The following is a 27346-nucleotide window of genomic DNA, read 5'->3' on the forward strand; positions in this document are numbered from 1 at the left end:
TGAGGTGATACCTCATTTGTAGTTTTGACTTGCATTTCTCTAATGATTAGTGATGTTGAGCATCCTTTCATGTGTTTGTTGGCAATCTCTATATCTTCTTTGGATAAATGTCTGTTTAGGTCTTCTGCCCATTTTAGGATTGGGTTGTTTGTTTTTTTGATATTGAGCTGCCTGAGCTGCCTGTATATTTTGGAGATTAATCCTTTGTCAGTTGCTTCATTTGCAAATATTTTCTCCCATTCTGAGGGTTGTCTTTTTGTCTTGTTTATGGTTTCCTTTGCTGTGCAAAAGCTTTTAACTTTCACTAGGTCCCATTTGTTTATTTTTGTTTTTATTTCCATTTCTCTAGGAGGTGGGTCAAAAAGGATCTTGCTTTGATTTATATCATAGTGTTCTGCTTACGTTTTCCTCTAAGATTTTTATAGTGTCTGGCCTTACACTTCGGTCTTTAACTGATTTTGAGTTTATTTTTGTGTATGGTGTTAGGGAGTGTTCTAATTTCATTCTTTTACATGTAGCTGTCCAGTTTTCCCAGCACCACTTATTGAAGAGGCTGTCTTTTCTCCATTGTATATGCTTGCCTCCTTTATCAAAGATAAGTTGACCATATGTGCATGAGTCTATCTCTGTGCTTTCTATCCTGATCCATTGATCTATATTTTTGTTTTTGTGCCAGTACCATACTGTCTTGATTACTGTAGCTTTGTAATATAGTCTGAAGTCTGGGAGCCTGAATTCTCCAGCTCCATTTTTCTTTCTCAAGATTGCTTTAGCTTATCAGGGTCTTTTGTGTTCCCATACAAATTGTGAACTTTTGTGTTGTAGTTCTGTGAAAAATGCCATTGGTAGTTTGATAGGGATTGCACTGAATCTGTAGATTGCTTTAGGTAGTATAGTCATTTTCACAATGTTTATTCTTCCAATCCAAGAACATGGTATATCTCTCCATCTGTTTGTACCATTTTTAATTTCTTTCATGAGTGTCATAGTTTTCTGCATACAAGTCTTTTGTCTTCTTAGGTAGGTTTATTCCTAGGTATTTTATTCTTTTTGTTGCAGTGGTAAATGGGAGTGTTTCCTTAATTTCTCTTTTAGATTTTTCATCATTAGTGTATAGGAATGCAAGAGATTTCTGTGCATTAATTTTGTATCCTGCTACTTTCCAAATTCACTGATTAGCTCTAGTAGTTTTCTGGTATCATCTTTAGGATTCTCTATGTATAGTATCATCTCGTCTACAAACAGTGACAGTTTTACCTCTTCTTTTCTGATTTGGATTCCTTTTATTTCTTTTTCTTCTCTGATTGCTGTGGCTAAAACCTCCAAAACTATGTGGAATAATAGTGGTGAGAGTGGGCAACCTTGTCTTGTTCCTGATCTTAGTGGAAATGCTTTCAGTTTTCACCATTGAGAACGATGTTGGCTGTGGGTTTGTCATATATGGCCTTTATTATGTTGAGGTAAGTTCCCTCTGTGCCCATTTTCTGTAGGGTTTTTTTCATAAATGAGTTGAATTTTGTCAGAAGCCTTTTCTGCGTCTATTGAGATGATCATATAATTTTTCTCCTTCAACTTGTTAATATGGTTTATCACATTGACTGATTTGCCTATACCAAAGAATCCTTGCATTCTTGGGATAAACCCCACTTGATCATGGTGTATGATCCTTTTAGTGTGCTGTTAGATTCTGTTTGCTAGTATTTTGTTGAGGATTTTTGCATCTGTGTTCATCAGTGATATTGGCCTGTAGTTTTCTTTCTTTGTGACATCTTTGTCTGGTTTTGGTGTGGGGGCAATGGTGCCTTCACAGAATGAGTTTGGGAGTGTTCCTCCCTCTGCTGTATTTTGGAAGAGTTTGAGAAGGATAGGTGTTAGCTCTTCTGTCTGTGTTTGATAGAATTCACCTATGAAGCTGTCTGGTCCTGGGCTTTTGTTTGTTGGAAGGTTTTTAATCACAGTTTCAATTTCAGTGCTTGTGATTGATCTGTTTATATTTTCTATTTCTCCCTGGTTCAGTCTTGGAAGGTTGTGCTTTTCTAAGAATTTGTCCATTTCTTCCAGGTTGTCCATTTTATTGGCATATAATTGCTTGTAGTAATCTCTCATGATCCTTTGTATTTCTGCAGTGTCAGTTGTTATGTCTCCTTTTTTCATTTCTAATTCTATTGATTTGAGTCTTCTCCCTTTTTTTCTTGATGAGTCTGGCTAATGGTTTATCAGTTTTGTTTATGTTCTCAAAGAACCAGCTTTTAATTTTATTGATCTTTGCTATCCTTTCCTTCATGTCTTTTTCATATATTTCTGATCTGATCTTTATAATTTCTTTCCTTCTGCTAACGTTGGGGTTTTTTTTGTTCTTTCTCTAATTGCTTTAGGTGTAAGGTTAGGTTGTTTATTTGAGTTGTTTCTTGTTTCTTGAGGTAGGATTGTATTGCTTTAAACTTCCTTCTTAGAACTGCTTTGGCTGTATCCCATAGGTTTTGGGTTGCTGTGTTTCATTGCCATTTGTTTCTAGGTATTTTTTGATTTCCTCTTTGATTTCTTCAGTGATCACTTGGTTACTTAGTAGCATATTGTTTAGCCTCCATGTGTTTGTATTTTTTGCAGATTTTTTCCTATAATTGATATCTAATCTCATAGCACTGTGGTCAGAAAAGATACTTGATATGACTTCAGTTTTCTTAAATTTACCAAGGCTTGATTTGTGACCCATGATATGATCTGTCCTGGAGAATGTTCCCATGAGCACTTGAGAAGAAAGTGTATTCTTTTGTTTTTGGCTGGAATGTCCTGTAAATGTCCTATAAATATCAATTAAGTCCATCTTGTTTAACGTGTCATTTAAAGCTTGTGTTTCCTTATTTATTTTAATTTTGGATGATCTGTCCATTGGTGAAAGTAGGGTGTTAAAGCCCCCTACTATGATTGTGTTACTGTTGATTTCCCCTTTTATGGCTGTTAGCATTTTCCTTATGTATTGAGGTGCTTTTATGTTGGGTGCATAAGTATTTACAGTTGTTATATCTTCTTCTTGGATTGATCCTGTGATCATTATGTAGTGTCCTTCTTTGTCTCTTGTAATAGTCTTTATTTTAAAGCCTATTTTGTCTGATATGAGAATTGCTACTCCAGCTTTCTTTTGGTTTCCATTTGCATGGAATATCTTTTTCCATCCCCTCACTTTCAGTCTGTATGTGTCCCTAGGTCTGAAGTGGGTCTCTTGTAGACAGCATATACATGGGTCTAGTTTTTGTATCCATTCAGCCAGTCTGTGTCTTTTGGTTGGGGCATTTAATCCATTTACATTTAAGGTAATTATCAGTATGTATGTTCCTATTACTGTTGTCTTAATTTTGGGGGTTTGTTATTGTAGGTCTTTTCCTTCTGTTGTGTTTCCTTCCTAGAGAAGTTCCTTTAGCATTTGTTGTAAAGCTGGTTTGGTGGTGCTGAATTCTCTTAGCTTTTGGTTGTTTGTAAAGGTTTTAATTTCTCTGTCGAATCTGAATGAGATCCTTGCTGGGTAGAGTAATCTTGGTTGTAGGTTTTTCCCTTTCATCACTTTAAATATGTCCTGCCACTCCGTTCTGGCTTGCAGAGTTTCTGCTGAAACATTGGCTCTTAACCTTATGGGGATTCCCTTGTATGTTATTTGCTGTTTTTCCCTTGCTGCTTTTAATATTTTTTCTTTGAATCTAATTTTTGATAGTTTGATTAATATGTGCCTTGGCGTGTTTCTCCTTGGTTTTTTCCTGTATAGGACTCTCTGCGCTTCCTGGACTGATAGACTATGTCCTTTCCCATATTAGGGAAAATTGCTTGTAGTAATCTCATATTAGGGAAGTTTTCAACTATAATCTCTTCAAATATTTTCTCCGTCCCTTTCTTTTTCTCTTCTTCTGGCACCCCTATAATTCGAATGTTGGTGCGTTTAATGTTGTCCCAGAAGTCTCTGAGACTGTCCTCAATTCTTTTCATTCTTTTTTCTTTATTCTGCTCTGCAGTAGTTATTTCCACTGTTTTATCTTCCAGGTCCCTTATCTGTTCTTCTGCCTCAGTTATTCTGCTATTGATTCCTTCTAGAGAATTTTTAATTTCATTTATTGTGTTGTTCATCATTGTTTGTTTGCTCTTTAGTTCTTCTAGGTCCTTGTTACACATTTCTTGCATTTTCTCCATTCTATTTCCAAGATTTTGGATCATCTTTACTATCATTACTCTGAATTCTTTTTCATGTAGACTGCCTATTTCCTCTTCACTTGTTTGGTCTGGTAGGTTTTTCCCTTGCTCCTTCATCTGCTGTGTGTTTCTCTGTCTTCTCATTTTGCTTAACTTACTGCATTTGGGGTCTCCGTTTTGCAGGCTGCAGGTTTGTAGTTCCCGTTGTTTTTGGTGTCTGTCCCCAGTGGCTAAGGTTGGTTCAGTGGGTTGTGTAGGCTTCCTGGTGGAGGGGACTGGTGTCTGCGTTCTGGTGGATGAGGCTGAAACTTGTCTTCGTGGTGGTCAGGATGGCGTCTGCTGGTATGTTTTGGGGTGTCTGTGAACTTACTATGGTTTTAGGCAGCCTCTCTGCTAATGGGTGTGGTTGTGTTCCTGTCTTGCTAATTATTTGGCATGGGGTGTCTGGCACTGTAGCTTGCTGGTCGTTGAGTGGAGCTGGGTCTTAGCGTTGAGATGGAGATCTCTGGGAGAGCTTTCACCGTTTGATGTTACATGGTGCCAGGAGGTCTCTGGTGGACCAATGTCCTGAACTCGGCCTGATATCCAGACAGATCACCAAGACCCTGTCAGCCACACGGCTCCAAACTCCAGAACTCCACTCTCCAGAGGCCCTCCTCTGGACGTGCTTCCTCTCCCCTTCTGCGCAGGTTGAAAACACTATTTTTTGATGTGTAACTTTTTGCGTGGTTTCTAATCCTAAGTCAAATTTGGGTCAATATTAACTTCCAAAAAAAGAGAAAGGTACAGGTAAGGCTAAATAGTTACAAAATGCCCTCCTGAAGAGTCAGTTAAGGCTTCCTAATGTAAACGAAGAAATAATCGTTAGGAAAATTTATTTCTGTAGACCTTTGTCACTTCCCAGATGATTTTTGCAGAGATTTGGATGTTTTGCAGGCCAAAATATCATGCTTAGAAATCACCAATTACACCTAGTAAGTGTGTAATTGTAGGTTGTCCATCCTTCAGACTAATAATTATACCTTATTTTGTTTCTAAATCTTAGGACTTGGAATAGTGTATCACTTTCAACTTTTTATTATCTGTCAAGTCCCAAGATAGGTAATGAAATTTCAAACAAATTCCCTAGGTTTTATTATGTGGTTTCCTTTGAAAACACAGGATCACTTATAGCATCAGATTTGAATGTCTTGGTCAAATGTGTAAAGATGAATAGTAAAAATCCTGGTGGTGATGATCAAACACTATACTTTAAGGTTTGAATAGTAAGGAAGAGTTCTCACATATTTGAAAACTGGTGTCTCTTCATCCCATAAAGGGAGAAATAGATGAGAACAATTTTAATAATAATGACATTTCTTTTGTAATATTTAAAAGCCTCTAGTAATTTTCCTTGCCTGTGTTTCTTTCTAGGAAAAGCCATTGACAAAATCTCTACAACGTGGAGAAGACCCCCAGTTTGATCAAGTATGTAATATATGTTATATACTGCTTTTTATTTGTTTGAAGATGTACAGAGGCAAGGGCTGAATGCTTACTATGGTGTATTGATGAACTTCGTCAAAGAGGATACAGGAGTGTGATCTTAGGAACTGTGTCCTGCAGCTTTGACAGTGACAGCTTGTAGTAGATGTTTAGTAAATGTCTGTTGGTTTGAATTGGAAAGAACTGAAGTGTTGAAATTTAAGATGAGGAGGTCACCAGTCTTTGGTTACCAGAAAAGATAAAGGAATTTCCATTCAAAACCTTATTGAGAGTCTTCTGAATAAATGGTATCATATGACGATCAGATCTCTGCCCTAGAGCTTTCTTATATTTTAACCGACGTTTTGTTGAATGCCAGCTATATGCTTGACACAGCAATAGGCTCTGGTGATATAAAATCTAGGACCAATTTTAGCAATCCTGTGAGAGAGAGAGACCACCTAAGCAATAATTATAAAACAGCATAGCAACTTAGATTCTAATAAAGTGATACATGAAGAAAACAGTTTAAGACAGAATAAATACAAAGAAGGTCCTTTGAAAATAGATCAGGACTAGTAAAAGGACTTCCAACTCTAAACAGCAGGTAATAAACATAGGAAACTAGAATCCTATCAATCCTGGTTGAGTCACTTCAGGAGGGCTTTAGGTGTGTTTAGAATGATGGATAACAGGACATCAGAGGAGGTCGGAAATGTGTTTGTGGTGTTTCCTAAACGTCTGCATTTAATGACAAAGAGGACAGCATGTTCTTCTTTATAAACCTCATTTGGTGCCAGTAGCAGAGGCAAAGCCCCACGGGATGCACCATGGCCTGATCTAACACAGTGGGATTTTTGTATTGTCTTATGGAGAACACACAGAGAGTACGCTCTCTGCAGTGCTTTGAAATTGCCTTTAATGTGGAATCAAGAGGAAATGCTTTGGCTGTTAAAGTTCAGACTTGTTCCATCCAGAAATGTTAAGGCCTGACTATAGAGACAGAATCCTCCATTCTCTATTTTATAAACTGTTGGCTGAGGAAGACCTCACAAGTTTGCTGTCACGGCAGGTCTTGGAAGGCTGGTGCGGCCCTGGCTTTGCGCTCTGTTGCTGGCAGAGCCGGCTGTTCTCTGGAACGCTGGTGGAATGGAGTATGGGCTTCGTCTCTCTGTGCCATGGAGCTGACTTCTCTCCTCATATTATCCTTAGTTGCTGTTACCTGGTCCCGCTTGGGAGGTCAGGGACCTGGGGTGAATGTTTGGGGTCGTTATTTTCGAAATGTGGCAAGTGTGGCTCTTTCCGTTCTCCTTAAGAACGTAAATATTATCTGTCTTCCATAAGTTTTCACTCTATTTTATTTTGTCTCTTTCCTCTTAGATTATCACTGTCCTTTCCTCAAAAAATTTGTGTTTTCTTTTTCTCCTGCTTAGTGTGCGTCTTTCTTTTTCCTCTGGGAGAATGGTACTTTGGCATTTTAACATTACGTATAATAGTTATCCCAAATAATTTGGCTTCGACACCATGTCTCATTTATTATTCAGCACTCTATTTCTGCATTTCAGCATTGTGGGAAAGAGATCGACTTTGGGGTTTAAATCCCAACTTTGCCACTTAATTAGCTATAATACTTTTAACCTTGCTGCTCAAAATGTTGAAATGCAGAATCACTGCCCTGCCTTGATATACTGAGTCAGATTCTGCAGCTTAACGAGATCTCCAGGTGACCCCCACCCACATTGATGCTTGAGAACCACTGCTTGTAACACATCTCTGTGTGTTAAAGACACTTTAGGGGTGAACCAGTAGTGAGTTGGTCACTGAGGACTTTCAAATAAGGCACATGAAATTATCCTCTGATTGTAAAATCATAAATTTATGCGTGAACCATGAGAGAAGACAACCTACGAAGTTGGTCTCATTTTAAAGAGATAGCAAGATCCCCAGGCCAGAAGGAAATGTGACTGAAGTTGGTCCCTCTGTGGATTCAGTGAAAAAGAAAGTTAGCCAAGTCACCTTGAAAGTGCCCGTCCACTGTTTGAACAGCAAATTATAAGAATTGTGGTTCTATTGGCAAGGCCGTGAAGGTATCAAGCTCTCTTAGGGTTTTGATAGCAAAGGTCCAAATTCTGTAATTGCCCTTATTCTGATTCCGAGCAGGAGGATGTTATTCTGGGGTCACACAGGTCCGTCTACGGGAGAAGAACACGCTGGTGACACCTCCTTGGAGCTATAGACGCCATTGCTCTACTCCCGGGAGCAGTGGTACCCACAGAAGTGACATTTATTTAGTACTTACCATAGGGGAGGCACTATGCTAAGTGCATCCTTTGGACAACGGACAACTGGTCCCTGTTTAGAGAATATTTTTATCAATTTCTCCCTTTTAAATGTCCCTGGCGTGAGTGATAGGCTAAAGAGAGCTGGGCTTCACTTCCAGTGCCTGATCCTGGGTGGCCCTGTTTAATCCTCCACTTGCCAAGCCCAGGATTCATTTTTCTCCTGTTAGAAATAGAAGCAAAAACAAAATAACAAGAATCATGTAATACTTTATAATTAATCAAGCCTCTTCTTAATTCTTTTATATTATCATTTTTATTATTTTGGTCACACTGCGCGGCATGCGGGATCTTAGTTCCCTGAGCAGGGATCGAACCTGTGTCCCCCTGCAGTGGAAGCGCAGAGTCTTAACCACTGGAACACCGGGGAAGTGCCTTACCAAACCCCTTCTCACGTATCGTGTCACCTGACATTACTCAACCCTTCCAACAAGCCCAAGAAGAAGGTCTCATCATCATCTCTATGTTACAGCTAATGGAAATGAGTCCTGGAGAGGTTGCCCTATATTATATGACTAAAGCCTGAAGGGACCGAGACTGGAATCCATATGTTCTAACTATAAAGCCTGTGCTTTTTACTCTGTAACATGCTTATATTTTTAAAAACTAAGTTGGTGAGAATTTAGAGGGGAGTTTTCAACAGGTAATGGACCTAAGATCCCATATCAGTTAAGATTAGGTTTGGCGGCAAATGGCACATAAAATAACAGTGGCTTTAACAAGATAAAAGTTTATTTCTCTCTCACATTGAAGAAGTACAAAGAAAATCAGTCCCGTATCTTTATATTTTTGTTTTCCTGTGTATGGCTTACATTCCCAAGGTCATCTCATGGTCCACTTTGGCTTCTGGAGCTCAGCTGTTACATCTGTGCTCCAGGCAGCAGGAAGGTGAAATGGAAAAAGAATCACAGAAAAAAAAAAAAACAGAACAATGCACACAGCCACGTATACCTATAAGAAAGATGAGGAAATTTTATTTTGGGCAACCATGTGTCCATCTAAAAATGAGGTATTTTATAACTAAGGAAGAAGAGAAGAGTGGATATTGGGTATTACCTGGCTCTACTAGATATTATGTAGCCTATTTTTTTGTCAAAATTCCCAGTAAAGAGTATTATGTACAATTCTCTGCCTCTTCTTTTTCACTGTGGAAATCTCTGAGAATTTGTCAGCTTTCCAGTTTGAATTTTAAAAGGTATATTTAGAGGTTAAAGCTTTGTGTTTCCTTAAGTTTTCTGTTGCTTTTCTGTTTAATTAACTGTTGGTTTAATATCTCTTATTTAACCTAATTACAATCTAAACATGTATAGAATAGACTTGGTTAAAAAAAACCCCTCTTGTTTCATAAATGACAAGATGTCTAAACAGGATTAATTTTTTGAAGCTCACTGTTAGTGGGAGAAGAACTGTACCAGTGACTACTTTGTATATTGGAGAGCTAGGAATTTGTACCCTAATTCCCAGAATTTCACTTTTACAAATGTTATGAATGTGAACTTGACCCATTCTTACACGGTACCTACCTTGTGGCAGCCATGTGCCAAACATTATGCCAGGTTGTGGAAATAGACATGAAGGGAACATAGTGGCAGCTCTGGAGAGGCCCCCAGTCTAGTGTGAGAGACAAAGAAGAAAGATGTAAATCAGATAAATTATAACCTCAGTCTAGTAAGGAAGCTCACAGTGGAAGAAGCAGGCGTGCTGTGAACCCGAGAGCAAGCTTTGCCCTATACTAGGGAGCCAGGGAGGGCTCTCAGTTCCTGCTGGTGAGAAAGTCGTATGGTAATGAGAACTAATAAAGGTGATGAGATTTCCAACAGCATTTTGAAAATGTACACTGCCACTAATTTATTTTAAATGCCTAAATTAACCCTCAGCACTTAGAAAGCAAAATAAATGAAAAATTGTCCGGGTAATAAAGTTATTTTAGCAAACCTTTATTAGGTGAGTGAGAGCGTGCGTGTATGTATGTGTGTGTACATATACAACAAAGCCCTGTGTGGGACAAAGAGATGTAAGAATGTGGTCCCAGGTAGGAAGGGTCAGACTGTGGAAGACCTTGATGCCAGTGGGTGGGGCCGTATCCTCTACCTGCCAGTATCAAAGAGATCAAAGTGCAGCCTTGATGTTAAACCCCGACTGGAGAGATCCTTAAAGTTTGGAGGCATTTTGGGAGTTGGGGCATCAATAAAGATTTGAGGCTAAAATGGAGAAGGTGGAACTAGAAAGAAAGAATGACTATAAGCAACATTATGTAAGAAGAATCAATATTGGTTGAGAGAAGGAGAAACAAAAGGTAACTGCAGTTTTCAGCCATGATTTGGAGCCATTTCCATTCAGTTTAACAAACGTTGAGCACCTGAATCATGCCAAGGTCTGTGCAAGGTGCTGGGGTTACAAAGCGGTAAGCAAGAGTTTCTGCTCTCCAGAAATTCTCAGTCCCAGGAGGAAGACAGATACCTAAACAAATAGTACTGTGATGTAAATATAATAAGAAGTTACAGTTCAAGTGCTGTGGGAACTCAGGTAAGGGAGTAGTTAAGGATGCTAGAAAGGTGGGGCGGGGGGGAGTGTCATAGGAAGCAGTGACATACTAAAGATATCTGCTATCCAGATGGACAAGATGGGCTGGGTCGTGCCAGACAGGTAGAGCCGAGTGGACAAAGGAATTGAAGGAGAGAAGAGCAGAGTTCTGGGGAGTGGCCGGGAGGAAGCTGGGAAGGCCGACTGGAGCCCATTGCTCCCGTGACCGTGGGAGCCATACTGAGGAGTCTGGACTGTTTTCTGTGGATAAGGAGTTTTTCAGAGGACCACTGTGCTTGGGGAGAGGGGATAAATTAGTTTTACACGTACTGAATTTTCAGTGCGGGTAAAATACCTCAGGAGAAATAACCAGGGCTCATTCATTTATATGATCACCCAGCAAACACTGAAAGATGAGGGTAGAGAAAGTGGGTGAGGCATATCATAGGGAAACATAGTTCATTTAGGACCAGAAAGTGGGATCCACAAAAGAAAGCCCAGAAAAGGAGTGCCCAAAAAAGTGAGAGAAGCCTAAGAAGATGCATCTTCCCGGCGCAGGGGTGGCCCAAGACGGCAGCCTGTGCAGGGACCCTCACGGAAGAATGACAGGTTAGAAGTTAGGAGCGCATGGGAAGCCAGCTTTGAGAAAGCCTTTTGTGCAGTGGCTATTACTCATTGCCATGTAGAATACACTTTCAGATTGCTGGATTAATGTTAAATAGTTTAAGAGACTTACTTTCACAGCCAAGTTATAGTGGCTGGTCATGATTGGCAACATTTAAATGAAAAAGCATTATACCAGGACACAGTCATGGTACCAGTGATGAGCTCCCTATCTGTGATCTGTGCAGAGCACCCTGTGAGTGAAGGGCGTGGAGCTCCCTGTTTTAACTTCAAGTGACTTTCCTCTGTTATCAAAGTTTACGGATATTCTTTTAAAACATAAAGGCCAAGGCATTGTATTTTGGATTTTCCAATGAAACAACCGCTAACCTGTGATGTGTGTGGACCTGAGTAGATGGTGACCAAGTGCAGCTCACATATCAAGTTAACCCATTTTAAAAAGTGAAAAACACCTCTCCAAAATAACCCTCACCTGAGGGAGTACGTAAGCCTTACCTGGTACAGTATGTACTAATGACAGTCACTAGATACATTTACACACAGATGAAAAGTCTTGCTTGAGTAAAGTAACAACTGAATCTTTATTTCACATACCTTCCAGCTACATATGCTTCTTGCCTGTTTTCTCTGCCCCTTGGCTTTTAGACCTTTGCTTATATCTAATGGTGTCATGAACATGCAGTAAATTAAATGATACAAACAATTGTACACTGCACGATGTGCTTCTATTTGAAGTATTGCTCCAACTTTGTTTCTTAAAACAGTCTCATAGAGTAAGTGGAAGTTACTTCTTCTCTGCGTAGGAAAGTATGATTACTCCCCAAAGGGGCTTGTGCCAGAACAATCAGGATTAGCATCCAGCCCCTTCTTTTCACAGGTGCGTTGTTTTACAGTGCTTTGGTGGTGTTTAAATAACCACATGGAAGATGGCAGCATCGCAGAATGGAGGAAAGCATTTCCGGCAGAATCTGATAAATGTTGTCATGTGCTCAGGAGACTTCAAGGGACATGATTGCAGGAAGGCCATTGGCTGGTCGTGGGTTTGTCCTTTCTGATCTTTTATAGAAAAGTGTCGGTACTGTAGCAAGAGTAGAAATCAGGTCTCAGGAATGAAGAAGTGAGGCAGAAAGAGGAAGCATCTCCAGTCCATGGCTGATTGAGCAGTTGGCCAGAAGAGGGACCTGTCAGTGGGTCAGAGAGGGGAGAGTGGAGTCAAAGAGGGCTGGATGTGTTTACGGAAATACGAGAAATCCGAGAGCTGCATGAAATCCGAGAGCGTAATGCTGTGCCTTTCTGCCAAGGGTTGTATCCATTCTTCTTTTTTTTTTTATATAAACTGGCTTATAACAGTATATGTTTCCCGTGTTCAATATTATAATTCGACTTCTGTATTCATTACAGCATGCTCACCACCAAAGTTTAGTTTCCATCTGTCACCATACAGCTAACTCCCTGTACCCTTTTCACCCTCCCCGTTGCCTCTTCAGTATCTATGTGTTCATTTTTGTTTGGTTTGGTTTGCTCATGTGTGTGTGTGTGTGTGTGTGTGTGTTCGTTCTTCACTTACATTTGGGCTCGACACCTTTTTCGGGATGCTGGAGGTTCCTGAGAGCCAGACTTGTAGATGAGTCAGGACTTACAGTTACTGGTTTTTCTTCAACAGATTGATTGCGGTTGCAGAATAGTTACTTTCTCGGTGTCCTTTCCCATTTGCTTTAGAGCCAGGTGTGCCGGCAGCAAACTCGGGGAGTCCAGTGTTGCTGTCTTTCTCTTAAGGAGCTGATGTAGGACAGGCGTTGCTCAGAGGCCTCTACAGTAAGCATCTGGAAGGCACTGTGTTTACATCTGCTGGGGCCAGAAAAGTTGGCTTAGTTTGGGAATACAGACTAAGCAGAAAGGTTCTAATGGAGGCCTCGGTAGTTTGTGCTTGGGTAAGAGATAGGTGGGTCTTAATTTTTTCCCACTGCGGTTGTCCAGGGTGTCCACGGGGCATTGGTTCCAGGGCCTCTGACCTACATGTATGCCAAAATCCACAGATGCTCAAGTCCCTTGTATAAAACGGTGTAGCGTTTGCATATAACCTACACACATCCTCCCACATAGTTTAAATCATCTCTAGATTACTTATAATACCTATTGCAATGTAAATGATATGTAAATAGTTTTAGATACAATATAATGGTGTGTAAGTCATTGCCAGAGAGCGGCAAACTCAAGTTTTGCTTTTTGGAGCTTGTGCATTTTAATTTTCTGAATGTTTTTGATTTGTGATTGGTTGAATCTGCGGATACAGAGGGCTGACTCTGTACCTAAAAGCAACATTTATCAGCTCTGATAACATCTGTCATCAACGTCTGTCATTCGTTCTGTCATTAACCTAGCCTGTGATCTTATCAAAGTCAAAATATTTTGTGTCTGTGCTTCAGTTTCAATATTTGGAAATGGAAGAGGGGAAAAAAGAAACAGACACTTTTGAAGGTCTGTTATATGTCCCACACTTGAGAGTTTCTCCTTTAGTCTCCATAAAAGCCCAGTGAGGGAAGTATTCTTAAGTCCTGTTTTATAGCTGAAAACAGAGCTTCAAAGAAACAGCAACGTGGCCAAGCCCATACAGCCAATAAAGGGCAGAGTTGTAACTTGAACCCCAAACCTGCCTGATCTTCCCAGTATGCTGATGAAATTATGAAAATGTGCCTTTTGGAGATCAGGCTTCAGATACGCTGTTCTGAGAACATTAAGTTGCAGCTATTTGCAATTCAGTGTGACCTATTCTTTACTCTAAATTAAAGATAATTTGGTCATACATTCTAAGTAACTTCTTTTGGGATTTTCTTCTAGATGGTATATGTTTATGTCCTTTTGTGGCACCTTAGTTTCTTAATGTGTTAAAAACGCTATCTATAAACAGGAGACACATGGTAAAATGAATCTATTATAAGTCTATAATAGAACTAAAATAACTTTTTATCCTCTTGGGTAGTAATATTTTCCTGAAGAAGGAGGCAGGTGAAATTCTAGTGCTTTAACATTGATTCTAATGCTTCAATTCAATGAAAATCTATTTAAAATATATAAGTGAAAAATATAAGCAATTAAGAGAGTAAAAACAAATTAGGTAGCATTGGATTCACATTAGTGTTATTCAGTGTTTCTTATTCTCCAGTGGAACAGTGAGTTCCATAAAATGGACCAAGAAGGTAAAATCAAATAATGAAGATCTTTTCCTAATTTGCAAGAAAATCATATTTAACATATACATTTTTATAATTTTAAGTTTTTATAATAAATTATTCTTAAGCCTGCAGTGTCTATCATCACTCATCGAATACTGTAAGCTAGCAATAGTATGAAATGTGATCGAGTAAAAAAAAAAAATTGCCTCTGAATTGCTATAATAGATCAGGTACACAGAGAGTACCCTGGCGCCCAGGTGCTTGGCCACCTGAACTAGTTTGAGAAATTAAGCCATCAGTGAAGTTACTGTAAAATTATTCGTTAAATACACCACTCATGACAAGTCAGCCTTATTACTGTAAAATATGGAATGACTCCACTGAGTAATTATTCAAATATTTATGTGTGAAGTTTCCTTCTTTGCATTCAGCCAGTATAATAAAATGCTTATGAAAAATTAATGTCTTAGATACAGCATAATGGACAGTTTCTTTTAGCCTATTTATATATAAAACGCCAAAATAAATGTTGAGAAAACATTTGCAAAGTACATTTAGTATTCCCCTCTATCACCCCTCCAAAAGAAAACACCAGTATGAAATAGTTCTGTGATTCTGTGAGCTTCATCTCCTCAAGCTGCACAGTACCTAGCTCATCTGTGATGGAAGAATATGATCATTTAAATGCAACAAGAACATCTTTGTAAATGGGCCTCCCCTTGCACAGCAGCACAGAGCTAGAATTCATCTCACCATTGGCTCTGCTTCCCATAAATGAAGGAACTGAGTAACCAAGAAGCCAGCTAGACCTTCCTCCCTTCCTGAGCTTTGAGGGCCAGGTCTTTGCAAATTCCACCCTTCCTTCCTGAAAGTCTGAACTCAAAAGGGCAGTTAACAGAGAGATGGAAAAAACATGCACATCCACCCCCTGCTGACCTTTCATCTCTTCTAAGATGGTCTCAGTGTATTTGCCATGGAAAGCATGCCCAATAGATATAATACCAAGAATGGCTTCGGGATGACTTTTTAATGGGTAGAAAAAAATTATTACAGCTGAGATTTGAAGAACACTCTTGACGTTCTCTATGGAGAATGTGGGTTACACCTAAGTGAAGTAGCTGAATGCTGTTAGAGAATGCTCTACCCAGAGAGGTTTATAGGAGTCAAACACAGGTTTATATCACCTTTATGGGTCTGAAGTAAATAAAGGAACTTGTAAATGTCACACAGAAATTTTTTTTAATTTTTATTTTATATTGGAGTATAGTTGATTAACAATGTTGTATTAGTTTCAGGTGTACAGCAAAGTAATTCAGTTATACATATGCATGTATCTATCCGAATGTTTTTCAAATTCTTTTCCCATTTAGGTTATTATAGAATATTGGGAACTCTACTCAATATTCTGTAATGTTTTTTAAATAAACATTTTATTTTAGAATAGTTTTGGATTTACAGAAAAGTTGCAAAGATAGTACAGACAGTTGTCATATACCCTGTACCCAGTTTTTCTTATTAACATCTTACATTACCAGGGTACATTTGTCATAACTAAGAAACCCATATCAGTACGTTATTATGAACTAAATTCTATACTTCCTTTGTGTTTCATTTGTTTTTCCCTGATATGTGTCTTCTGTTCCAGGATACCGATACCATCGAGGATGCCACAGTACGTTTAGTCATCATGTCTCCTTAAGTCTCATCCAGACTTGCACAAGTATTTCTAAATTACTGAAATATAATTGTAGTGGCTTTGGGATTTTACTATCTATTCAGTAATTAAGACAGAATTAACCCTTGGTCAGGGACTCTGAATTCTGATCCCGTTTCCCATGTGGGAGGAACCCTCTTTGTTTCCCAATTCAAAATATTTTAGATGATGACAACTTGAAGAAATATCCTTTCTGGATAACTTTAGAGAGGTAGGAAATTACCTGGGGTAACTTTAGAGAGAACTAGGAAATTACCCCCTTGGCACACCATAGTCGTCTTTCCTCCAAAAATTTGCTGCTGTTATATCCAAAGGAAGAGCAGGAAAATTTGTTGTGCCTATGGATGTTACAGCCTGGAAGGGAGGGCTCTTTTTTTTAAAAAAAAATAATTAGGTATTTTTAAATTACAGAACCCTATAACGGTGACTAGGTTCACCAGGCAGGCTAAATGCAATAGCCTGTTTATTTTTTTTAACTTAACCCATAACTAAAGATAATGCACAATTTTGTATTATGTACCTATAACCATAATTATAAGAGAGCATGAAATAAGCTATCAAGAAATAGAATCTGAGAAAGAAAGCAATCATTGCTTTATTCAATCTTAGGGCTTGTTTTAAAGGTGACAGTGGAAAGTCCTGTTGACATGAAGCACTTGCGCTTTCATTGCTCTAGTTTCCTGCTTTTGTAAAAGGAAGTTAAGCCTAGCCTGCTTAACTACAGAAATATTTCAAGTTAACTAACGTTTTCCGTTTCTTCTGCCACCTCCCCAGCTCAGGCTCTGAGCCCTGCGCTCCTGGAACCGTTGCAGTAATAACCTCATTAGATTCAAGCATGTGTTGTGTATTCTCTTAACTGCCTCTGTTTGCAAACCACTTCGGTCCAGCCTACACGTCACTGCTAGATTAAACCTCCCCAAACACCATTTTCATGGGCTGAGTATCCTACTCAGAAATCTTTAGGGGCTTCTCATTTTCTAGAGAAGAAAACTGAAATTGTTTAGACCGGCATTAAAAGTACCTTTAATGATTTAGTTCCAACTTAAAATTTTCAACATTATTTCCCTCCACTCTGGTGAACCAAAGTCCCTACATCAGTCAGATATTTCTTCTTTCAGTTCCTTCAAAACCTTCATTAATCACATAATCATTATCAACAAACAGTTATTTTGCAACTTCATGACGGTAGGATTTCCTGCTTAGGCTCCTTGCTTAGTTTCTTTCTTGACTCTCATTTCAGATTTCTACTCTTTCTTTTAAAAAGGCCCAGGTAAAATCCTACCTTCATTTTTCTTAAACTCCCACTTACCCTGTCCCTGGTGATCTCTCTCCTGAGATCTCTCCTGATTGCAATATGTTGGTATATTTTCTTCTGGTCTTATTTTCTATATATGCATACTTATATGGGTCTCTATCAAATTGGGATCATACCAATTAAATGATTTTCACTCTTTTTTCACTTAACATATCATGAACATTTTCATAGCATTAAATATCTTTGAAATGAGATTTTTAACGGTTTCATAGATAATCTACATCAAATTCCACATTGGATTCAGGCATTTACCTAGAGCAGGACATTTGTTTCCATTTTTTTGCTATAATAAGTAATGCTGTCCTGAACATTCTTACTCATCTCTAATTATGTACTTGAGATAAATTCCTGTCTCATCAGTGCTGGGTGTTATGATTTGCCTGTACTGTTTGTTAATTAAGTAATTAAAACCTATCTCATTGTACTTTGACACATTCTGGTTATAAGACCTTTATCAGAGAGGTGTTCTGCAAATATTTTCTCCCAGTCTGTGGCTGGTCCTTTCGTCACTTAACAGCATCCTTCTAAAAGCTTAAACTTTTAATTTTGATGATTTTCAGTATGTCGAATTCTCATGGAATTTGCTTTTGGTTTGATCCCTAAGAAATCCTCACCTACCCCAAAGTCACCAGGATTTTCCCCTATGTTTTCTTCAGAAGTTTTATAGTTTTAGGTGTTATACTTAGGTCTATGACCCATTCTGAGTTCATTTTTGCATGTATTATAATATGAGATATGGACTGAAGTTCAGTTGAGGAGTGATACTTAATAAAAGATCAGGAATCTTTCCAAAATAAGGAAAGTAGAATAACTCATCTATCAAAGGTATGTTTGTTGTTTAAAGAGGGGAGATGTTTGCCTTTGATGTAATACAGAGTAAATTACTGCTACTGATTCATTAAGTCTAATTTGGGGCACAACTCAGATTAGTTTATGAATGATTATTGGCAGAAAACCATACATTGCATTACCACTTAGGTTATTTGTTTGGGGGATAGAATTGCTTATTTCACCTAAGCCATTAAGGTAATCATATTAATGAATGTATTTATTTATATAACAAGCATTTTTGAGGACCTAAGTAGTACCAGTCACTGTACTTCTTAGATGCTGTGGGAAAATAATTTCTTTGCAGTCCATGAATAACCTGTATGCAATTAACATCTGATTTCTGGAATGAAAGGGAGTCAAAGTAATTATCTTTCTTAAACCACAAAGTTATTATATTAGGAACATCTGTCAACAGTAAGAAACGGGTTCTTGGGAATGTACTACTAAAGATTATTAAGGATAGGACTGTGATAAATAAGAAAATTTTGTAGTGACTATGGTTTGGAGTTATTTGTGAAATAAAAAGTTTCTCAGTAATTGGCAGTGCCACCAAAGCTTTTTAATTGCCTGCTTTTCTCTGTAGGTCATCAGTTCAATGAGCTCCCTTTCTGAGTACTGCCTGCCTTCCATTCTACGTACATTATTTGACTGGTATAAAAGGCAAAATGGCATTGAGGATGAATCACATGAATACAGACCAAGAACCAGCAATAAATCCAAAAGGTACACTTCTCTTATGTAAGGATTATGAGGATTATAGTTTTTTCTTTCTTTCTCTTTTTTTTTTTTTTTTTTTTTGTGGTACAGGGGCCTCTCACTGTTGTGGCCTCTCCTGTTGCGGAGCACAGGCTCCGGATGCGCAGGCTCAGCAGCCATGGTTCATGGGCCTAGCCGCTCCGCGGCATGTGGGATCTTCCCGGACCGGGGCACGAACCCGTGTCCCCTGCATCGGCAGGCGGACTCTCAACCACTGCGCCACCAGGGAAGCCCTCTTTCTTTCTTTCTTTCCTTTCTTTCTCTTTTCTTTCCTTTCTTTCTTTCACTTTCTTTTTCTTTCCTTTCTTTCTTTCACTTTCTTTTTCTTTCCTTCTTTCTCTTTCTTTCTTTCTTCCTCTTTCTTTCTTTCCTTCCTTTCTCTTTCTTTCTTTCCTTTCTCTTTCTTTCTTTCTTTTCTTTTCTTTCTTGAAACAAATCAAAGTGGGAGTTGGGTGGCCTCTAGATCTTCCTGCCTCTTTACACATGAACACCACCTTGTCTAGCAGGTGGCACGTTTGGAGTATTTGTCACTGCCAGCTGTCAGAGGTTGAAAATTCTTACACGGCCTTATTTTGACAGTGGTGGGGGCAGGGTGTCAAGGACCCTAGGTAACCCTCTTGCCTGCTTCTCTCCTGGGCCCTCTCTCCTGCAGTCTGCGCCTGAAGGCAGAAAGCCTGCAGCAGGCCCTGCACGACATTGCCTGGATATTTGGGTCTGCAATTGTAACCTTGAGTGCCCAGGGTACTGTAGTGCAAAGGACGCTGGGTTGGACCTTAGAGGTAGTCATGGAGTTGCCACTAATTAACCATGTGACTTTGGCCAGCTCCCCAGCAGCTTCCCAGCTCCCAGCCTTTTCGTGAGCAAAGGGGGAAGTCAGATCACCCCATCTCTAACTTCCCTTCTAACTGAGAATTTTGTTGATTGGATTTGAAAAGTGGAACTCGCTGCTACATGAGTTCTTCAGCCATAAAACTTAAGACTCTCGTTCTGTCCAATGAATGTATGTCCCCCAGAATTTTAGGTAAATATGTATAATTTCATATGTTTGAAATCAGCCTATTATAGCAAGGTAGCAAATATAAGAAAGTTTAATACATTTACCTTTCTTTAAAAAAATGAGATTTTTCAAAGCACTTAGATTTCTCCACATGGGTTATACATTTTTTAATGCTTTTAAAGACAATATAAGTGAAATTAATCACTCAGAAAATCAGATATTAAATACTACTTGTGAGTGATTTATCCCTCTCATTTTTTTTGACACTCCTAGTACTTAAAAATATGTAAACTTCTCTTGAAATTGAAGACCTGTTATTTTACCAAATTACATTTCATCTGAACTTGTAATTTCATTTTGTAATATGCTTGAGTTTATTCAAGATTCATTTACTTATCATTTTGTTTGGGGGAGAGATTAATAACTTTTGCATATTGAATAATTATTTTAGTTGAAGAAGAACTTTTTTAAATGGAGATATAATTCACATACCATAAACTGCGTCCTTTTAAAGTGTGTAACTCAGTGTTTTTAGTATATTCACAAGGTTGTGCAGCCATGATCACTGCCTAATTCAAGAATATTTTTATCGCCCCAAAAAGAAACCCCATACCAATTAGCAGTCTCTCATAAATATTTTTAATGCATCAAATTTAAAGGTAAAATTTCAATCCTGTGTCTGAAAATGGTTCAGCCTGTATGATTAATAAATTAATGCGTCATTTTAGTATTTCCTCCTATTTCATGTTAACTTATGAATAGATACTAAAACTTTCTAGGGGTGGAGAGTGGGGCAGTTTTAGTGAGTTGAATTAAGTGAGTTTTAGTTTTGTCCTGTTTGGTCAGAATTTAGTTACTAAAACTAGATTGTTCATGAATTGATTTCTTTATGGATTGAAAAGAATAGCTTTTTAGGTTGTATTACTGATTATTTCCAGGAGATCAGAGTAATTGCCGAGATCAGAGAATCGGGACAGTGAAATTCAACTCAATTACATTTTAGTTAGCACTTGAAAGTTTAAAATAAGAGAGAGAGATTGGGTGTTTGGGACAAAGCCAAAAGAATGAGGGTCTCTAGAACATGATGTAGCTAATAATGGGGGTCTCTCTTAATAGAAACAAGAAAAGAGGAACTTAAGGAAGAAGCATAAGCAACTGAAAACAGTCAAATGTGATGGATGTGTATTTGGGTTATGATTTCTTTTTTTTTTTAACATCTTTATTGGAGTATAATTGCTTTACAGTGGTGTGTTAGTTTCTGCTGTATAACAAAGTGAATCAGCTATACATATACATATGTTCCCACATCTCTTCCCTCTTGCATCTCCCTCCCTCCCACCCTCCCTATCCCACCCCTCTAGGTGGTCACAAAGCACCGAGCTGATCTCCTTGTGCTATGCGGCTGCTTCCCACTAGCTATCTATTTTATGTTTGGTAGTGTATATATGTCCATGCCTCTCTCTCACTTTGTCACAGCTTATCCTTCCCCCTCCCCATATCCTCAAGTCCATTCTCTAGTAGGTCTGTGTCTTTATTCCTATCTTACCCCTAGGTTCTTCATGACATTTTTTTCCCTTAGATTCCATATATATGTGTTAGCATATGATATTTGTCTTTCTGACTTACTTCACTCTGTATGACAGACTCATCCACCTTACTACAAATAACTCAATTTTGTTTCTTTTTTTTTTTGCGATACACGGGCCTCTCACTGCTGTGGCCTCTCCCGTTGCAGAGCGCAGGCTCAGCAGCCATGGCTCACGGGCCCAGCCGCTCCATGGCATGTGGGTTCTTCCCGGACCGGGGCACGAACCTGTGTCCCCTGCATTGGCAGGCGGACTCTCAACCACTGTGCCACCAGGGAAGCCCCTCAATTTCATTTCTTTTTGTGGCTGAGTAATATTCCATTGTATATAGGGGCCACATCTTCTGTATCCATTCATCTGATGATGGACACTTAGGTTGCTTCCATGTCCTGGCTATTGTAAATGGAGCTGCAATGCACATTTTGGTACGTGACGCTTTTTGAATTATGGTTTTCTCAGGGTATATGCCCAGTAGTGGGATTGCTGGGTTGTATGGTAGTTCTATTTGTTGGGTTATGATTTCTAAGATTAGTATAGTATCACCATGTTGACTGCCAGATAAATTTGTCAGATGCCTCTGGCTCCTCCTGGCAGTTAGACCTCAAACCAGCAATAAAGTTGAATTCATTATTGGAAAGATGTATGTCTTCCTTTTATTTGAAAGCATAAATTGGCTTATTAAATAAAAAAGAATCAGGAGTTTAAACTTTTGTTTCTACCAAGATTTTTTTGCTACTTTTTCAAGTTCCTCTGGCCCCTTTTGGAGACCCCTTACTATAGCCCTCTTCTCTCTACTGCTGCTGGCCGTCTCTGAGAGTTTTCTCTCCCTGTGGTCTTCAGACTTCCTGTTTCTCTTCTCCATGATGTAATTTCTGGGTCAGACTTGTGGACACCCTCTTTTTAATGCAGCTCCATATGTTTTCCTCTCCTCCCTTCCTCTGGCAGCAGGACTTTCTAGTTCTAGTGGGTCTTGAAGGGCTCCAGATGGATGGTTTGGTCCATTGCTCTTTCTCCTGGCAGGGACTGTTTGTAAATGATCCTGAATGAATTGAGTTCCTGCCCGGTCCATACATTTCCCCTTGAAAGTTAAAGCTGCAGCTTCCCTCCTTGAACTGCTCTGTCACCTACCAGGCTTAACTGGACGTGCTCAAGGCTGCAGAGCTCCTCCAGAGTTCTTTTTTCTATCTTTTATATGCTTTCCTCTCATTCCCTCTTGACTGAATAGAAAAACATTCCATGTTTAAAATAGTCTTGATTTAGTTTGAAAATATCTGCCTGACAAATCCAAATTCTGTCCTCCTTTCTCATTGCTTTTATTTAATATGCAGGTACTGAGCAGTTGTATGTTTGGGAGACTCTACTAAATACACGTTTTCTCTTAATACTCAAGCAAACCTTACTATAATTACTATTATTATTTCCATTTTGTAGATGAAAAAATTACTGGTAAGTAGAAGAGGCGTAATTTTCACCCGGGACTGTTCTACACCAAAACCAACACTCTTTTTTTTTTAATTTATTTTTTTATACAGCAGGTTCTTATTAGTCATCAGTTTTATACACATCAGTGTATACATGTCAATCCCAATCGCCCAATCTATCACACCACCACCCCAAAACCAACACTCTTAACCAGTATTCTGTGCTAAGGGACTTTGCAGTCACTTCAGTTGCTGAATTCCAAATTAGTCCTCAGTACATTAGAGAAGCAGGAAATGAAGGGAAGGGGGTAAGAACTCACATTTCTGTCCTCCTGACGGTGCTAATTCTGCTCCCTAACTTTGGAATAAGTTCAAATGACTCCACTTTGCCCCTCCTACCTCTTCTTCCATCTGCTTTTTAATCTTTCTCTCTTCCACCCCGCCCCCCGCCCCGACACCTTCTTTCTTCCTCTCATAAATCTCAAGTGGCAAAAGGTCAAGAAGAAAGGGGCAGGGGAAAAGAAACGAAATGTAATGCTGATCCTTTCTCCTCCCACTGCAGTCCTGATTCCATAGGTAATCATATTATTTCTTTCCGTTGTTTAACTCTTTTCACAAGATCCTCTCAGGGTCTACCTCTAGCACCGGAGCCCTGTATCATGTTTGTTTCCATGTTACAGATGAGAGGTTTCCTGTGTTGAAAGGTACCTTAGAAAAGTCCACAAGATGAAATTATATACTCACAAATAGCTACCCAAGTTGACATGGTTAGATATTTAAAACATAAGTCAAATATTCAAATCCAGTGTCTGTCCACTGCACCAGACTGATCATAGGAATAACTTCAGTGTGTATTTACCGCTGCAGTTTCTTCGTAACAAAATTGGTTTGCAGTCCACTGGGGATGAGTCCTAGATTTTTGGGTGAACTACATCACTCTGAGGATATTTTCAGTGCCCAGTTAATGTGAATATTTTAAATTTTACAGTGATGAACAGCAGCGAGATTATTTAATGGAAAGACGGGACCTCGCCATTGATTTTATTTTTTCTTTAGTATTAATAGAAGTTTTGAAACAGGTAGGTCATTAATTTAATGTTACTTTAGATAAGATTTATTTATCTAAAATCTACTTATGTTTTTAAGGTCAAGTTTATTAAATTGTTCATGAATTTCAAATACTATGTCATGAATTATATTTATTGATTGTTAAAGGCCATATGTAGTTCATTGTGAGTACTCTTACTGATTTGATCTTTAATATTCCCTTCCAAGTTGAGCCATCTTTTTTTTTTTTTTTCCAGATTCCACTTCATCCTGTAATAGACAGTTTAATACATGATGTTATTAACTTGGCTTTCAAGCACTTTAAGTACAAAGAAGGGTAAAGTAATTTGTCATCTTCGAATTTGAAGAAGTTGGGTACTTAAAACTAAATCAAGTTTGCTCTTTTCAGATGACCTGGGGGGATTCCTAACTTGTCTAATTGTATGTTATTTAGGTACCTTGGTCCTAACACTGCCAATATGCACATTGTGGCAGACCTGTATGCAGAAGTCATTGGAGTGTTGGCACAAGCTAAGTAAGTGAACCTCAGAATCGTTCACCATAAGAACATGAGTGCCTCTTCTGCGCCAACCTAGCCCTGCTCTCAGGAGGGGGGAGGGTGTGAGCTTACCAGAAACTAGGGTTTATTTATGCTGTGTGTGCCCTGTCTCTGAACCTCACAAGAAGCTCCCCAGGACAAGTACCAAGTCTTTCTCCAATTTGTTTTCTCCTTTAGCTTTTTCACTTGGCAGTTGGGCCAGATCCTACCAAGAGTCCATGAGTTTCAGACTATTGCATCCGAGAAAGAAATGAACTAACCAAAGTACTTTTCTTCCTGCTTAATTTTCCAAAGAAGTTTATCAGTTTTAAAAGTTTTGTTTTCTATATTCCATGAGTGGGTGGTTACGATATAGCATCCATGAGTGGGAAAATTCCATTCTAGAATGTGCCTTTACTATAGACCTTACTGAATTCAGCTGAGCTAAAAATGTCCCAGACTCTGTCATGGAAACAAGTCAGAAAATTCTCATTGCTAAATATATCTGGCCCATAACACTACTTAGCAGGCTAGAACAAAGTGGTATTAGACTCTTAGCAATAATATACTTCTTCCAAAAGTGATGTCACACCCTATTCACCCATCTTCATCTTATTCAACCCTGAGGCACATCGGGCAAGATCCTGAATTTCTAGGTTAGGCAGAGTGAGCCAGAGACATACTGTGGATCCAAGCCAAGAGCCCAGCTGGGAGCAACAGTGATGCCCTGATCTTTGTGAAATTGCAACCCTCAGAAAGATTTGTATCTTCAAGAGATGGAATTTCCTAACTTAGCAGTGTGGAAACGCTCAATTTATCACAAAACAAAATTTTTTAAAAGTACTTACTCAGCACCTTTAGCTAGCCAAAACATAGTCAAGAACTCAGGAAACAGACCCCAAAAACTCCTTGAGGTGACTTATTTATTTAACCCTGGTTGTCTATTCATCTTGACTACCTGGTTTCTTCTAACACATAAAACATCAGTACTAGATGGAAGAGACTTAGATACACTGACGCCCTGAGAAATATCAGGCTTGAAAACTGACAGCAACAGAGACGAAAGAGAAACTGGCCAAAGCATACATAAGAACCAAACATTAGAGTTACCTGGACCATTTTGCATGACAATATATATTGTACGTTTATTATAGCCCATCGTAATAATTGTAGTTCATGAAACACTTAAAAAACTTAAAGAAGTGTAATGCGTTTTGGAGAGATTTCCATTGCAATTAAATAATAAAAGTATTGGCTTTTTGAGGGAATAAGCTGCAGTTATCTGGCAAATTAACTCATGTGTCTCTACCTCATTCCTAGAAAAGATCAGAAAAATGAGTTGTTAATATGTATTTTGGCTGCTTTGTCAAACCCTGGAAATCTCATCATATTCCTTTGTAATTACCCCAGCCTAACTCTTTTATACAATCATTTGGAAAGTTTAATATGCCAGAAATGACTTCTTGTGTTTTTCTTAGTTTTGTGAACTGTACATAACAGTATCGGTTACTATAGAATGACTTGCCTTAGCTACACTGATTTTCAGTTGGTTGAGAATGAATTGAGAGACAACGTCATAATTAAAGCACCATTCTAAGGTTGCAGGAATTTCCTTATTAGGTCTGATTGATGATCCACTGAGCCAGTGTTTTCTTGCCAACAAGGACTTTTTAAAATTTTCATGTCAGTATTAGTCTCAATTCTGCAATAGGAGGCTATAACAAATGCCTCAGTTTGGATAATGCTCTAGTACTTTTTAGTCACAAGAAAACGCTTTCACCAGTGGCTTCTTGCAGTAATTGCAGTAATATATAGTAATCCCATTGATAAATTCTTAACCAGTCGGTATAGAGTTAACCTTTATTGATAGACAGTACAGTCTTAAACTGGTGTCACGCTACAGATTATCACATTACATTCTTCTCATAAGTACACCAGGACCATTACTTTATTGTCGCCTTAGAAAATTACTGCTTCCTTTGTTCTCAGTGGGGGAAAAAAAGGATGTATGCCTATTTGGTATAGGATGGTTATCTTTTTTAAAAAATAAACTTGAGTAATGTAACAATTCTAATTTTAGATTTTATATCTAGATCACAGGGGTAATGCACTAAAATATCTTCTTCATTCTGACTTTAGATATTAATATTTAGTTTGGTCTTTAAGTTTTAGCAGAATCACTATTTTTAATCTTACTAGTGATAATGCACTCAATTCCTGTCATTAAGGGAACATTTTTTTTTTTTTTTTTTTTGCTATTAAGTGATATTCACCCAGGGTCTTGACTTTTTCAAAGTCAATTAAGTTAAAATCAGATTTTTTAAGGTAAGTTTTTTGGATTAAAATCTGACATATTCATTTAAATAGTAATGATTGCTTGTAAGATTCATTCCAAAACTGCTCTCTCTTTATGTGATATAATTTTAATATATATATTCTTATACTCTCACTTAAATAATATCTACTATACATTTTAAAGCAGAAGACTGAGTAATCATTTAGTTTCTGTATTTACTAAAGAATACTAAACACTCTAGGCATGGTCATTGAAAAGAAATTTATTTTTCCCTAAAATTATTTTAAGGGAAAATAGATTTTAAGTGCAAATAGATTTTTGGATTATTTTTATTTTAAAATAACATGTTTATGTCATGTGGGACTTTTTAAAGTAAAAGATAGCTATATTTATTTTTAAATGAGAAATAAATAGACTTTTAGCCACTAACTCGTGAGAGTACTGAAATAGTGAGGTGTACAAATAACCTGCCTTTTCCTCCCTCTCCTTGTTTTAGTCACGGATTAGAAAAGAAAAACACACTTTCTAAGTATCATGTGATCTTTA

General features: G+C 38.3%; 1 protein-coding gene across 4 annotated transcripts in view; it reads left to right on the forward strand.

Annotated features, from left to right (window-relative positions):
* FRY (FRY microtubule binding protein) overlaps nt 1–27346 on the forward strand; it is a 429644-nt gene that overhangs the window by 240316 nt on the left and 161982 nt on the right. For all 4 annotated transcript variants that reach the window (XM_060288251.1, XM_060288249.1, XM_030882555.3 and 1 more), the window contains 5 exons: nt 5590–5643; nt 18743–18882; nt 23908–23998; nt 24224–24303; nt 24421–24501. In XM_060288251.1, coding sequence (XP_060144234.1) covers nt 5590–5643; nt 18743–18882; nt 23908–23998; nt 24224–24303; nt 24421–24501 — 446 coding nt within the window. The remainder of the gene's footprint in view (nt 1–5589; nt 5644–18742; nt 18883–23907; nt 23999–24223; nt 24304–24420; nt 24502–27346) is intronic.

This window comes from Globicephala melas, chromosome 18 (genome assembly GCF_963455315.2).
Source record: "Globicephala melas chromosome 18, mGloMel1.2, whole genome shotgun sequence".
Lineage (NCBI taxonomy): Eukaryota > Metazoa > Chordata > Mammalia > Artiodactyla > Delphinidae > Globicephala > Globicephala melas.